This window comes from Panthera tigris, chromosome A1, assembly GCF_018350195.1.
Source record: "Panthera tigris isolate Pti1 chromosome A1, P.tigris_Pti1_mat1.1, whole genome shotgun sequence".
Classification (NCBI taxonomy): Eukaryota; Metazoa; Chordata; class Mammalia; order Carnivora; family Felidae; genus Panthera; species Panthera tigris.
The window spans coordinates 6,116,047-6,129,370 of NC_056660.1; the positions used below are offsets into that span (position 1 = coordinate 6,116,047).

At 47.4% G+C, this 13,324-nt stretch overlaps 1 protein-coding gene and 2 long non-coding RNA genes across 3 annotated transcripts in view; all 3 read left to right on the forward strand.

Moving 5' to 3' along the window:
• Positions 1-1,242, forward strand: part of CDK8 (cyclin dependent kinase 8) — a 120,124-nt gene extending 118,882 nt beyond the window's left edge. The window contains exon 13 of the mRNA XM_042986730.1: positions 1,112-1,242. Coding sequence (XP_042842664.1) covers positions 1,112-1,147 — 36 coding nt within the window. The 3' untranslated portion in view covers positions 1,148-1,242. The remainder of the gene's footprint in view (positions 1-1,111) is intronic.
• A 3,288-nt stretch (positions 1,243-4,530) lies between these two features.
• On the forward strand, positions 4,531-5,561 carry LOC122230777. The gene is made up of 3 exons (XR_006207864.1): positions 4,531-4,573; positions 5,090-5,201; positions 5,324-5,561. It is a non-coding gene; the product is annotated as an uncharacterized LOC122230777 (long non-coding RNA).
• A 5,988-nt stretch (positions 5,562-11,549) lies between these two features.
• Positions 11,550-12,485, forward strand: LOC122238736. The gene is made up of 2 exons (XR_006217866.1): positions 11,550-11,816; positions 11,928-12,485. It is a non-coding gene; the product is annotated as an uncharacterized LOC122238736 (long non-coding RNA).
• Positions 12,486-13,324: the final 839 nt, after the last annotated feature.

Genomic DNA, 13,324 nt, shown 5'->3' on the forward strand with positions numbered 1-13,324 from the left:
CTCAGTGTACAAATGAGACAAAATGAAGTTTGGAGAGATCATGCCCTGCAAAGTCAGTCGGCTGTGTGGTAAAGTCAGATTACTGCAGCATCCAGGCCCCAAAGAAAGGAATAAGTCTAAGGTGGTCACCCACGGTGACGTGGCCACTCTGTTCAGAGCACTAAACGTGTCCTGGGCAGCAATGGCCACAGATGAAATTGGTAAGCTCGTGGAAGGCCAGTGAGGACCGTTTTGTGTACAAATAAAGTCATTTCTTAGGTGTGTTTTTCCACTTAAGTTACAAAGTACAAAGAGAATTTGTATTTTACCGGTTATTGATAATGTCTGTTGAAAGCATACTCAACAGTGCTAATGGATGTAAAAACTGAGGCTGGCTTAATAGACCCTAAAATCCACTTGATAGGCAGTAATTGGCTTCCCAGTTGAGTTTCTTCATTGGTGGAATATATGCTATACATAGGCAAAAATAGATAACGAACAATCGTCTCTGATTTAATCAAGGACTTTTCCTAATACCAAACTACGCTGGACTCCTCTCGTGGTCCCCTTCTCCCTCCAGTACCATAACTGTTTTACTGTGAGTTTGTAGTGTAGACTGAAGTCATGGAAGTGTGGTGTCATTTCTGTTGTTCTTCGTCAGGACCGCGTTGCGTTTTGGGGTCTTTTGCGGTTCCATGCATATTTTAGGATCGTCTTTTCTATTTCTGCGAAAAGTGCCATTGGAATTTTGATAGGGATTGCATTAATCTGTAGATTGCTTGGGTACTTTGGGTATTTTAGCAATGTCAATTCTTCCATTTAACCAACATGGACTATCTTGCCATTTATTTGTGTTATCTTCGATTTCTTTCATCAGTGTTATAGTTTCCAGTGTATAGGTCTTTTCTCTTCCTCGGTTAAATTTATTCCTGGGTATTTTATTCCTTTTTGATGCAATTATAAATGAGAGTGTTTTTTAAATTTCTTAACCTGGTTTTTTTTTTTTTTTATTGGATGCTGATATTGTGAATTTTCCTTTGTTGGTTACTAGATCTGGTTATATTTGTTTAGTGTTGGATTTGTTCTGGCATACTATTAAATTAACTGGATCTTTTTGATGCTTGCTTTTAAGCTTGTATATCAGGTCCAGAACTGTGCCTGGGGCTAACTAAGTAGTGATACTAAAGAAATGTCCTGAGAATTCTGCCAGATGCCTCAGCAACCACTCTGATTGGTAGGAAGATAGACTCTTCTCAGCCCTGTGTAAGTTCCTGGAAATGGTTTTCTCTGACCTCAGGTAATGTTCTCTCATGCATGCCCAGATCAGTACTCAGCAAAAGATTTGAAGGGACTCCTCTGCAGATCTCCCAAGCTCCCTCTCTCTGTGCAGTCCCCTGCTCCAATACATGGCCCTGAAATTCTGGCCACCTTAGCTTCTACGTGTATTTTATTTTATTTTATTTTATTTTATTTTATTTTAGAGAGAGAGGGCTAGCACGAGAGAGTGGAGGGGGGGGGGGGCAGAGGGAAAGAGAGAGAGAGTGGGAAAGAGAACCCCATTGCTCAGCAATTCTGAACCCCATTCTGCTCCATTGCTCAGCACAGAACCTGACATGGGGCTCGACCCACAACCCTGGGACCAAGACCTGAGCCGAAATCAAGAGTCAAATGCTCAACCGACTGAGCCACACAAGCGCCCCTGTAGCCACCTTAGCTTCTATGCAGTGCAGGTTCTATCTGCTTAACACACACCAACACCAATAGACTGTATTTGGAGCTCCCTTTCTTGTGTTGGAAACTGCTTTCAAGCAGTAAGCTCACGCAAGAGTAAAACTCGCTTTGTGCTGCCTGTTATCTGATGTCTGAAAAACACATTTTTAAATATATTTGGTCCAATTTTCAAATTGTCTAAGGAGGAGGGGTCTCTAACGGTTCTTCGGTTCGAGCCCTACGTTAGGCTCTGTGCTGACAGCACGGAGGCTGCTTTGGATTCTCTCCCTCTCTCTCTCTGCCCCTCCCCTGCTCTCTCTTGCTGTCTCAAAATAAATACAATTAATGGGCATTGAGGAGGGCCCTTGTTGGGATGAGCACTGGGTATGGTAGGTAAGCCAATTTGACAGTAAATTATATTAAGATAAATAAGAAAGTAAATAAATAAATAAACTTAAATTTTAAAAATTTGTTTAAGGAGGAAGGGCAAATCTGGTCCTATTGTTCCATCGTGGCTGGAAGCAGAAGTCACAGCTAGAGACAGTTTGGTAGATGGAGAAAACATTGAGCAGATTCACAAGATTTATTAGAATTGTGATGTAAGTGAGTTCGATATTGACAAGACAGTCAATACATTTTCCTAAAACTTGTGTACGTGTCCAAACATCTGGTTTGGCAATCTGGTATATAATGTGATCCTCTGGTTTCCCAATGAGAAGATGAAAAAAAGAAAAGGATAGATAGATAGATAGATAGATAGATAGATAGATAGATAGATGATAGAGATAGATGGTAGATAGATAGATAGGTAGATAGATGATAGAGACAGATAGAAAGATAGATGATAGATAGGCAGGCAGACAGACAATAGACAGACAGACATAGATATCCTTTAAGAGATGGAGATGGAATTAACTACATATAAAGTTCAATGTAGTTACAAATATTTAAAAGTACACATTACATAAACTAACATTATTTTAGAATATTGCCTCTTCTCACTAGAAGGAAATTATCCATTCTCTCATATGCATCTTTGACTTGATGAGCAATTTTGTCACTGCTATAATTTCTTTTTAAGTTATCTAAACAGCATTTTTATGTCACTTGAAATTGTATGAGATACAGCATTTTTTTTTCTTTTTTATGTATATCACTCTCACTGGAAATTTTCCCCGGGCCACAAGTATTCATTCACATCACGGGAAATGGCTTGTCTGGCACTTGTTTTTGTTTATTTGTTTGTTTGTTTTCATTCAGCAGTCACCACATGCAAAATACTTTGTGGCTTTTGTAAGTGATTTTTATAAGACTTATTTACAGTATATCCAATAATTCTAACTGGGTGTGTCAGACCCCCAAAGGTAATCACTAAATACTAAACTTGGTCAATTGCTTTGTCTCTGTTTTTAAAAATCCATTCCATCAGGTGACCTCTCTAATCATCCCAAACTAGCATTTTAAGATCATTTTAATATTTTTTTAAACGTTTATTTATTTTTGAGACAGAGAGAGACAGAGCATGAATGGGGGAGGGACAGAGAGAGAGGGAGACACAGAATCAGAAGCAGGCTCCAGGCTCTGAGCCATCAGCCCAGAGCCCGATGCGGGGCTTGAACTCACGGACCGCGAGATCGTGACCTGAGCTGAAGTCGGACGCTTAACCGACTGAGCCACCCAGGCGCCCCGAGATCATTTTAAACTAGAGTTGCAAGATAAAAAATACAGGTGTCCACTTAAATTTGAATTTTAGATAAACAGTAAATTTTAGTATAAATTGCCCCAAATATTGTATGAAACCTACATGCATTACCAAAAAAAAGGTATTTGTCTGAAATTCCAATTTAACTGGTCATACAGAATGTCCACCTGAAATAAAAATACAGACTTTTATTGGCTAAATCTGGCACTTCTATTTTATTTTCTTTACCAATTTTTTTAAATTGAGTATAGTTAACACACAATGTTACATTAGTTTCAGTTGTTAGACGTAGTGATTTGACAATGGTACACTTTATGCCGTACTTAGGACAAGTGTAGGTACCAGGCATCCCATACAACAGTACTCCAATGTCATAGACTACGTTCCCTATGTTGTGCATTTCATCTTCCTGACTTATTCATTCCATAACTGGAAGCCTGTACCTCCCACTCCCCTTCACCCATTTTGCCCATCCCCCCACCCCTGGCAAACATCAGTCTGTTCTCTGTATTTATAGGTCTGTTTCTGCTTTTTTGTTTGTTCATTTGTTTTGTTTTGTTTTTTAGATTCTACATGTGAGTTAAATCATATGTGATATTTCTCTTTCTCTAACTTACTTCACTTATCATAATACCTTCTAGGTCCATCCATGTTATTGCAAATGGTAAGATCTCATTCTTTTTTATGGCCAAATGACATCCCATTATACACACACACACACACACACACACACACACACACACACCACATCTTTATCCATTCATCTATTGATGATACAACCCTGTTTTGGATCCAGGTCCTCCTTGGAAAATCTTTATAAGATGTTGCTTATCAGATGATTCCTTCTCTTTTGAGTGATAATATTGAAAAACCATCTCGCTTTATATTTGGGCATAAACAATAATTTTCACCATCATTTTCTTCCTAAGTACTAATATCATAAGCACTCTAGACTCTTTCCAAGCATTTTCCCTTGGTGGGGGTAGAAATTAATTCAGAGAACCAAATATTAGAAGACTGTGTTCACCCATTTTCTGAATATTCCACCAGAACCCACATGACTAATTAAAGTACTACAATATTCATGAACACAGGTTTGGGCTAGGTGAGTGCGTTCATTTTTCTTTTCACGTTTTCAGGTTTATTTTCTCTGAGATTTCGGAATACCAGAATTTTTCAGAGGTAAATGTTATCTTTAACATCACTATCCTGATCCCCCCCCCCCCCGCCAGATTGCAGGTATCCCCTAAGCCACACACACTTGTGAGGCAATTTAGATGGCAAATGGTTGTATCTGTGAAGAAATCTAGGATTAAAGAATTCCTTCGGTCAAAATGACTTTTAAAAAAAAGTGTTAAGGAGTGAACAAAACTAATCGTATTTTCTTCATTTGTTCTTAGCATAGTAACAATAATGCTTTCATTTCCCCCTGCTGTATCATTTAGAAAGAGTAATTCAATTTACCTCACTACTGTGGAATCCTGGTGGGGTGTCACATCTTTAATAACTTAACTTGTTCTGTCACTTTATTAAGTTAGGGGGGAAAAATAACATTTGCTACTTTGGATCCTGTTTTAGAATCCATGAAAAAGTGTTAAGTTCCTTCGTGCCTCCTGAATATCCTCAGTTAATACCAAATTGTACCCAGCTTGAAGCATTTCCTGTGATTCAGAAAAGCATTTTTGTTCTGTCCCCAAGGATACAAATTGGAAACAAAGTGATTAAACAAAACAAAACAAAACAAAAAAAACTTGGAAGTAACACAATAAAACATCCCTAGGAGGCATGAGAATCTTACATTAAGCCGTTGGTAAGTTTCGAATCCCGCCCAGATGTGCTGAAAATATCCTTCGCGCACAGTGAAAATCTCCACTGCCCTCTTTAAATCAGTGGTTTTCTCTTTCTTTCTTTCCTCTTCCCTTTTGGACACAGATGACTTTGCTGTTCTGGGGGAAATCAGAGCGCTCCCTGCCTCTGAGGCCGATGCACTGAGGAGGTCAAGGGTGCTTGCTCCAGCAACTTCTTCACACCCGGCTTAGAAGGAATTTCTCCCAGCACATTCCTATCCCTAAAGAACACCCTTGCTTCCCATTCCAGAACAATGCTTTCTCTGCCAGCCAGCCCGTTGATACTAACCAGAGCTTGACCAGCCCCTGCAACCCAGTTCCTCACCCGGACTCTTACATTTCACGTGTGCTAAGTCGAGCATCCTTAAAGAGAGATTTAAAAAAAAAAATTTTTTTTTAATGTGTATTTATTTTTGAATGAGAGAGAGAGTCAAGAGTGAGAGCAGGAGAGGCAGAGAGAGTTGTCAGCGCAGAGCCCGAAGCGGGGCTGGAACCCACAAACCTTGAGATCATGACCTGAGCCAAAGTCAGATGCTTAACCGACTGAACCACCCAGGCACCCCAAAGAGAGATTTTTTTAAAAACATTATTGATGCAACAAATGGCATTTCCTTCAGGCTTTTCTTTTTCCATTTTTTTTTAATGTTTATTGATTATTTTTGAGAGAGACAGAGAGAGTAAGAGCAGGGGAAGGGCAGAGAGAGACGGAGACACAGAATCCGAAGCAGGCTCCAGGCTCCGAGCTGTCAGCCCAGAGCCCGACGTGGGGCTCGAACCCACAAACCGTGAGATCATGACCTGAGCCAAAGTCGGATGCTTAACCGACTGAGCCACCCAGGCGCCCCAAAGAGAGATTTTTTTTTAAAACATTATTAATTCAACAAATGGCATTTCCTTCAGGCTTTTGTTTTTCCATTCTTTTTTTATTTAGAAAAAATTTTTTTTAACGTTTATTTTATTTTTGAGACAGAGAGAGACAGAGCATGAACGGGGGAGGGACAGAGAGAGAGGGAGACACAGAATCGGAAGCAGGCTCCAGGCTCTGAGCATCGGCCCAGAGCCCGACGCGGGGCTTGAACTCACGGACCGCGAGATCGTGACCTGGCTGAAGTCGGACGCTTAACCGACTGAGCCACCCAGGCGCCCCTGTTTTTCCATTCTTAAAGGCAAGCACCCTCGGAACCAAAGTGTTTACAGTATTCTCTCTCATCCAGTAATTACCAAGCCAGCTTCAAGAGATGCCCGGCAGTCTCGGTCTTCCTTTACAGCTTGATTTCTTTCACTGCATTTTCTACTGAATGATGATGTGTGGTTTCTGAAAACGGACCATTCACTCCTTGCCCGAGGAAATGGCATGTTCTGGAGAAGAAGTGTGGAAGACAGAGACCCAGACTGATTTCCGACCTAAGCTGGGCTCTTGGGGCAGCACTGGGGCACAAATCAGTCTGCTTCCCTGTGGCTCAGGGTCAGCGGGGGGACCAGATCCAAACAGGCAGGCTCGGGGCTGGCACCTTTCCAGAGTTCCAGGAGCCATCTGTGGGGGTGAGCGGAGTCTTCTAGAGGGTCTGGGATGGGACTCACGTGAGCTCACGACACCCCCTTTCTACTGCATTACCCGCCCACCCTCCGTGAGCTTCATAGGAGCAGGAACCGGCCTTACGTACCTCCCCACTGGCGCCGCGGCCGGCAGAGCGGTCCCTTGATGGTTAAGCGTAGGTTAAACTGCTTCATCCGGGAAGACGATGTTTAGGGCTACAGTTTCCAGTTGGCTTTTCCTCAACTCCCAGCCGAGAGCAGAACGGGAGGGGGGATGGCAGGAGGAGACAGTGGCGTGGCACCGAAACTTCAACGAAGTCAAAGGTCTTAACTTTAACGGTGATTTGAAGTAGGTCTGGACTGCTTTTTCTTTTCCTGGGCGGAGCTGCTTAGCCATTTCAATGTTTGATATCTGCTAAAAGCATTGAACGTTTTTAAGCACAGTCAAGCACTTGCCCTAACGTGGCCCGGAAAGAAAGAAGTAGGAACGGGATTTCCCTGACCCCTGCCCCCTCACAGAGCTCTGGACCACACAGATGCCCTTTGATCTGCCGACCTTCGACCGCGTTGGGTTTCTTGGGTTACAAAAAAGAGCATTTTGCTCCCTCTGTATCCACGACCTTCTTCCTTCCTTCCTTTCAATCCCGTGATACCAGGGCGTTTGAATGGAAGTGGAAAGGAAACATGCGACCAACTCTGTGCTTGACATAAGGACCTTGAAGTGACCCGGAGGCCAGTGTCACCATCCTTCCCATTTTTCCTGCCTACCTTTCTGTCGCTTACCGGGTGCCCGGCCACCACGTCCCCAGTCCCGCTCCTATCACGGGAATAACAGTATCAAGGGTAGGAAACATGTCCCCCTGTGTCCCAACCACCAGCTCACTTGCCTGTATCCTCACTAACTCGGGTCTCCGTAAGTGAGCTCGGCGCCTAGCACTCTATAAGCACGTAATACGTTCCGTGAAGACAAGGGGTGAGTCCTTAAATTTCCTAAGTGCTTTCTATATGTCAGCCCCCACCTCACCATCTGTCTTAATCCTCCCCACAATCTTAGGGCACAGACGTTATTATTATTACTCCCGTTCGCCACACGACGAGGCTGGTGCTTAAGAGGTTTGCATCTTGCCCAAGACGCACAGCTCTCAGGCAGAGCCGGGATTCAATTTCGGCCTCTCTTCCCCTACAGCTTTCGTCTTTACCTCCACAGTGGATCAGTGAGCCCACGATGCCCCCATTAAGTCCCAGAGGGAGGCAGGAAGGGGCGCAGCGATTGGGACGAAGCCGATGCTGAGGGTGGCAGAGGGGAGACCGCCAGAAGTTGGGGCTGGATGTGGACCTACCAGCCCGGAAGCCTGTTCCCCTCTGGACTTTCCAGTTACGTAGAAAATAAATATCCTTGGGGCGCCTGGGCGGCTCAGTCGGGTAAGCATCTGCCTTTGGCCCAGGTCATGATCTCATGGCTCGTGAGTTGAAGCCCCGCATCCGGCTCTGTGCTGACAGCACGGAGCTCACGTCAGATCCTCTGTCCCCTTCTCACTCTGCCCCTACCCAGCTCTCTCTCTCTCTCTCTCTCTCTCTCTGTCTCTCAAAAATAAATAAACTTAAAAAAAAAAAAAAAAGGAAAGAAATGTCCTTACTCTTTAAGCCATTTTGAGTTGATTGTTTTTGCTCTTTGCGATGAAAAATACTCATCGATACACTGGACGAGCTACGTCTGGGATTCTTCACCCACTACTGCTCTTTCTGCTTACTAATTATTTACTGATACGCTTCTTTTCTATGGGAATATGTTCTTTAATGAAAATTGTAATCGCTATTTATCGTGTACCAGTTGGAGATCAAGCTACATCCACCCATTAGCTTTCTGAAGATTAAAAATGTGTTCACATGCCTTTGTGTTTTTGTTTTTGTTTTTTGTCAGTTTTCTTTTTCCATCATTTAACGTCTGTGTTTATTTCATGCCCCTAAGAGTTTATGCCAGCATCTGGCTCTTCATGGAGAAAGAGGTAACATTGATTTCTTGGTGGTGCATTGCAAGCATAACCCTCTGATCACAAAGCCCTTTATCACCCATTCCCAAGCTAATTGATTTCTTTGAGAGCCGAACAATCCCAGCCTTGTGGGAAGAGAGTCTCCCACATTCGGAGAGCAGTGGCTGGTTTAGAAACGCTCTGTCTTTGTCCCAGACGAAGTCTCTTCCGCATCCTTGATTACGTCTAAATGATGCTCTTATCCTTAAACAGAGCCCACTTTCTCAGTCCACCAGGAAGCGCCGATTTGTTTAGCAGCCTCAGGGACGGCAGGAAGCGGCGGTCCACAGGCCGATCGCACAGCCAGGTGAGCCGCCACCGAGCTCTGGCTTGGGAGAAAGCGGCTTTAAAGGCTGAAAGGGTTTGGTGTCATGCCAACCTGTTTACTAAAGCATCTGCACAGCCTGCCTGGGAAACTGGACGGGCAGGCGATGCTGAATGCTTCCAAATGGGGACACTTGAGGTAGCTGTAATTGTCCCAGCCAGGGGGGACAATCATGAGGGGACAGTGCCCATGGTGTGCGTGACCTCGGTGGATGCAGGCCTTCGCAGCAACCACAGCACTCAGGGGTGGACCAAGGATTAATGAGAATGACTGTGTATGTCTGCTGGGTAGGTGGGTGGAGAAAGGTGGTCTGATAATATTCTAAGTCCGCTAAACCGGCTTCTTACTCAGAGAAGTATCGTTAGAATTCCTTTCCCCAAAGTGAGAATTTTTATAATTCAGGCATCCCGTTGGTAAACACGGGGGCTTCAAGAAACAAGCCCACCTCGGGGGCTGGGAAGCCTTGGAGCAGAGTCTCAGCTTCTGAGATGCCTTCAAAGGAGTCCTACACATCCGGGACCAGATCCCACTCAGCCCCCGGAGAGTGACACGATGGCACCCTGAGCTCCCTCCTTCACTAAGTGCCCCTCCTGGCTTGTTCCACTTGTATTTCCCAACCCCCTCCCCCCCCCCCCACTGTGACGGGCACAATCATATTGCATTGTATCTGTGCAGGCAGGATAAAGTCATTAATTTGTTCAACGGTGAACATTTAAAATATGTCAATATTTTTGTAACTGCTTTGGCATCTCTTTATTAATATATCGAGTGATTTGAAAAAAAAGGATGTGTATGTGGGGGGGTGGGGGTGGGGGTTGGTCCTGGACTTTTTCAACCTCAGAGAGCTTCTGCCCCGCCTGGATATCAAGGGTCCTCAGGTGGAAGGGGGCCTTGCTTCTCCAAGTGTGGCCCCTGGGCCAGGACATCTGCATCACCCGGAACTTGTGCAACACACAGAACCTGCCTTTCAGCAAGGTCGCCAGGTGATTTCTAAGCACTCTGAAAGTTCCAGAAGCACAGCCGTAGGCAAGACAAGGAGAAGGTGAGTCAACAACCATAGGCTCTGGCCTGATGACAGCACCCCGTCCTCCGTCTCCGGGCGCCCTGTGTCAGGCACAGTCTTCAGCTCAGCTCCGAGGGCTCTGTCACCTTTGCTGCTGCGTTTGGGGTTAAGGAGTGAGCACCTTCCGATGCGAGGCCCGGAGCTCCCCCGGAGGAAGGGGAAGGTCCCGCAGCTGGGACCGTACTCAATTATCACCAGCATCTTTTAAATCTCGTCAACAAAAAATTTATGGACGTTAGTTTTCTTTCTTGTTTCACGAATCAAACTTACAGAGAGACAAAGTAGAAGGGCGGTTGCCAGGGGCTGGGGGAAGAAGGGGACTCGGGAGTTGGTGTTTAACGGGGACGGAGCGTCGGTTTGGGAAGATTACCTGGACGTGGAGGGTGGTGATGGCTGCTCAAGGAAAATGTCCTTAATGTCCCTGGAATGCATATTTAGAAATGGTTGATCGTAAATCTTACGTATTCTACCACAAAAAAATGAAACAGTCTGGAGATCAATCAGTGGGACCCCCTGGCCGATTGCACGCGGGGGTGGGGGCCGAGAAAGAGAGGGAGGCCCAGACAGTGCTCCCCCAGAGGCTGCGGAACAGTCCCACAGCCACCTGCAGCAGGTCTCCTGCCCCCCGGAAATGCTAGCGCCCCTGGGCTAGCTGCCCTGGTCAGCGTGGCCTGTGCGGGCTGGGGCCCACTCGTGGCCCCGCGCAGAGTCAGACGCCCCCTGCCCCGCGAGCCCTCGAGAAGGCGCCGCCCTCCACTGCAGAGAGAACAGGGCAGGTCTGTGTGCAGAGCTGCGCGCAGGGGCAGGACGCTGGCTCCACGCGTGGCCCCAGGGCCTCCGTGACCCGGGCCCACGCCCCCAGACGATACCGGCCCTCAGCCACACACGCCTGCGCCTGTCCTGCTCCCAGGCTCGGGCCTCCCCAGGGAAGGGGCAGGGGCACGAAGTGAAGGGCAGGGTCCACCAGACTGGGCAGGAGATCAGGGAAGGAACGTGGTCCTTCCTCAGGGAGCAAGGCCACCGGGCAAGGCCAAACCCAGGGCCTGGGCCCCTCTACCCGCGCTGACTCCCATCGGCCCGTATCCAGGAGATGCGATGATGAATAAAGAAAGCCTAATTCCATATGGAGTTGGGAAGCAACAAAGGGAGGGCTCTCACGCACTACCATTTGCGGCAGCTTACCATACAAGCCGGGGCAGAAAAGATTTTCTTCTTGCCTGGCAACAACCCAGCCAATGAGAAGCCTCCACAACCCAGCCAATGAGAAACTGCCACAACCCAGCCAATGAGAAGCCTCCATAACTCAGCCAATGAAAAGCTGCCACAAGGCAGCCAATGAGAAGCCGTCACAACCGGAACTCTAGCTCTCCTCCAACGAACTTTTGTTTGGAACAACCCTGCCTAATGCCTTCCTCTCCTCTACGAGAGGACCTTCTCCTCCTTTGTTCTCGGACGTGCCGGTGGCTTGCCACGGTTTGCACGTCCTGAATTGCAGTTTCTCTGCTATTCCTGAATAATCTCATTTTTGCTGGTTAAATAACTGGCCGTTTTATTTTTATGGTTGACAGTGGTGAGGCAGCTCCAAGACAGATGTGTGACGTTCGGACGAGAGGCGGCCTTGGAAGTGGGTTCCCAGGCTCCTGCGTCCGGGCTGCAGTGAGGACCTCGCTAAGCAGGAGGCCAGGGCTCCAGGTGACCCATTTCCTCTTTTGTGCCAGTAACTCTCATTCCACAGCGTCCTCCGAAGCTGTCCTTGAACACCAGCCCGGGAACGGGGAAACGTGCCGTGGGTGGAATTGCTGAGCCCCTGAGACGCAGGGGCCAGAGGACCAGCGGCAAAGCCTCTACTCTGATTCTTACGGGCCAGAACACGGTTGCCGAACCGAGGCTTCCAGAACGGTGAGACAAATACCGCCTCTGTGTTTGGACAGTGCTCTACGCCGCTGTGCTGTCTGAAGGTGACAAGAATTGGGTAAATAACTCGAGGATGTTTCCAGCTGCTCAGGCATATTTCAGGCATATGAAGAATCTTTCAGATCGTCTTCTGTGTGGGCGAATTGGGTCATGGGGAGAACCCTTTCGTGTCACCCTCAGGGCCATGGGCAAGACCCAGTGGTTCAAGTCAAAGAATGAAATGCTCAGTTCCCGTCGTGGCCCAGGCTCTCAGCCCTCACGTGTCCTGCGTCCTCAGCCTTCTCCCACCCACTGTTTCCTGGGTGCTCTGGGTTCTCATGAAACCATTTATTGGCTTGGCTTCCTGAGTAAATAAAAGATCACAGCATAACGCACTTTCCGGCAGGTCTGGTTGGTTCCGTCGGGACAAAGGGATTGCTTCGGGCCAGGCCGGCCGGGCAGCTGCTGAGTCCGGCCAAACCAGCGACCACAGCGTCCCTCAACACACCGGACCCCCTCAGGGATCTGTCCTTTCACACACACAGTCCGTTTGCCCAGCCTGCTCACCCCTCAACCCTTCCTCTTGGCCTTGCAAACTCCCGGTCAAGCTTTAAAACACTTCCGGTCTCTTCTGTTTGCAATCCTTCCAGGCCAGCGTCCTGTTGTCGACGGCACCCCTCGTGGATTGTAATTGTTCATAGGCTTTGCCTGTCTGCCAGACCGTGAGCAATCTGTGGGTAGTCAAACCTGCTTCTTGGGGGCGGGGAGGGGGTGGCGGTTAGGTCTGGAATGGACAGGGTATCATTCTTCTGCTCCCATGACGCGCAAACCCTGAGGCTCTTAGCCAGGCAATTTCAAGGGCGGGCAGCAAGGACGCCGTGATGGCCACTGAAGGGCGAGGCTGGCCTGTCTGAATTCCCTGAGGCTCCCGGCTCAGTTCAGTAGGCCGGGGCGGCCTGGAGCAGCGCCAGGAGGGGCCCAGGAGAGAAGGGGCCTGTGGGAAGGACTCAGAGGAAACGCGGTACACAGAAGAGGTCACGAATGAATGTTTCCCTAAGGAGCTGGCACCTCGTAGGGAGGGAGCTGCCTTTGGGAAACCGCCCATTGAAAGGCCCTTGGGTGGAAGGTGAGGCGGAGGCCACAGAGGGAGGGCAGGGTGTGGAGAGGCAGGAGGGAAGGCAGGCTAGGGAAGCAACTCGGGGGGAAGCTGTAATCAGCCCCTGTGATGGGGGAGCGCAA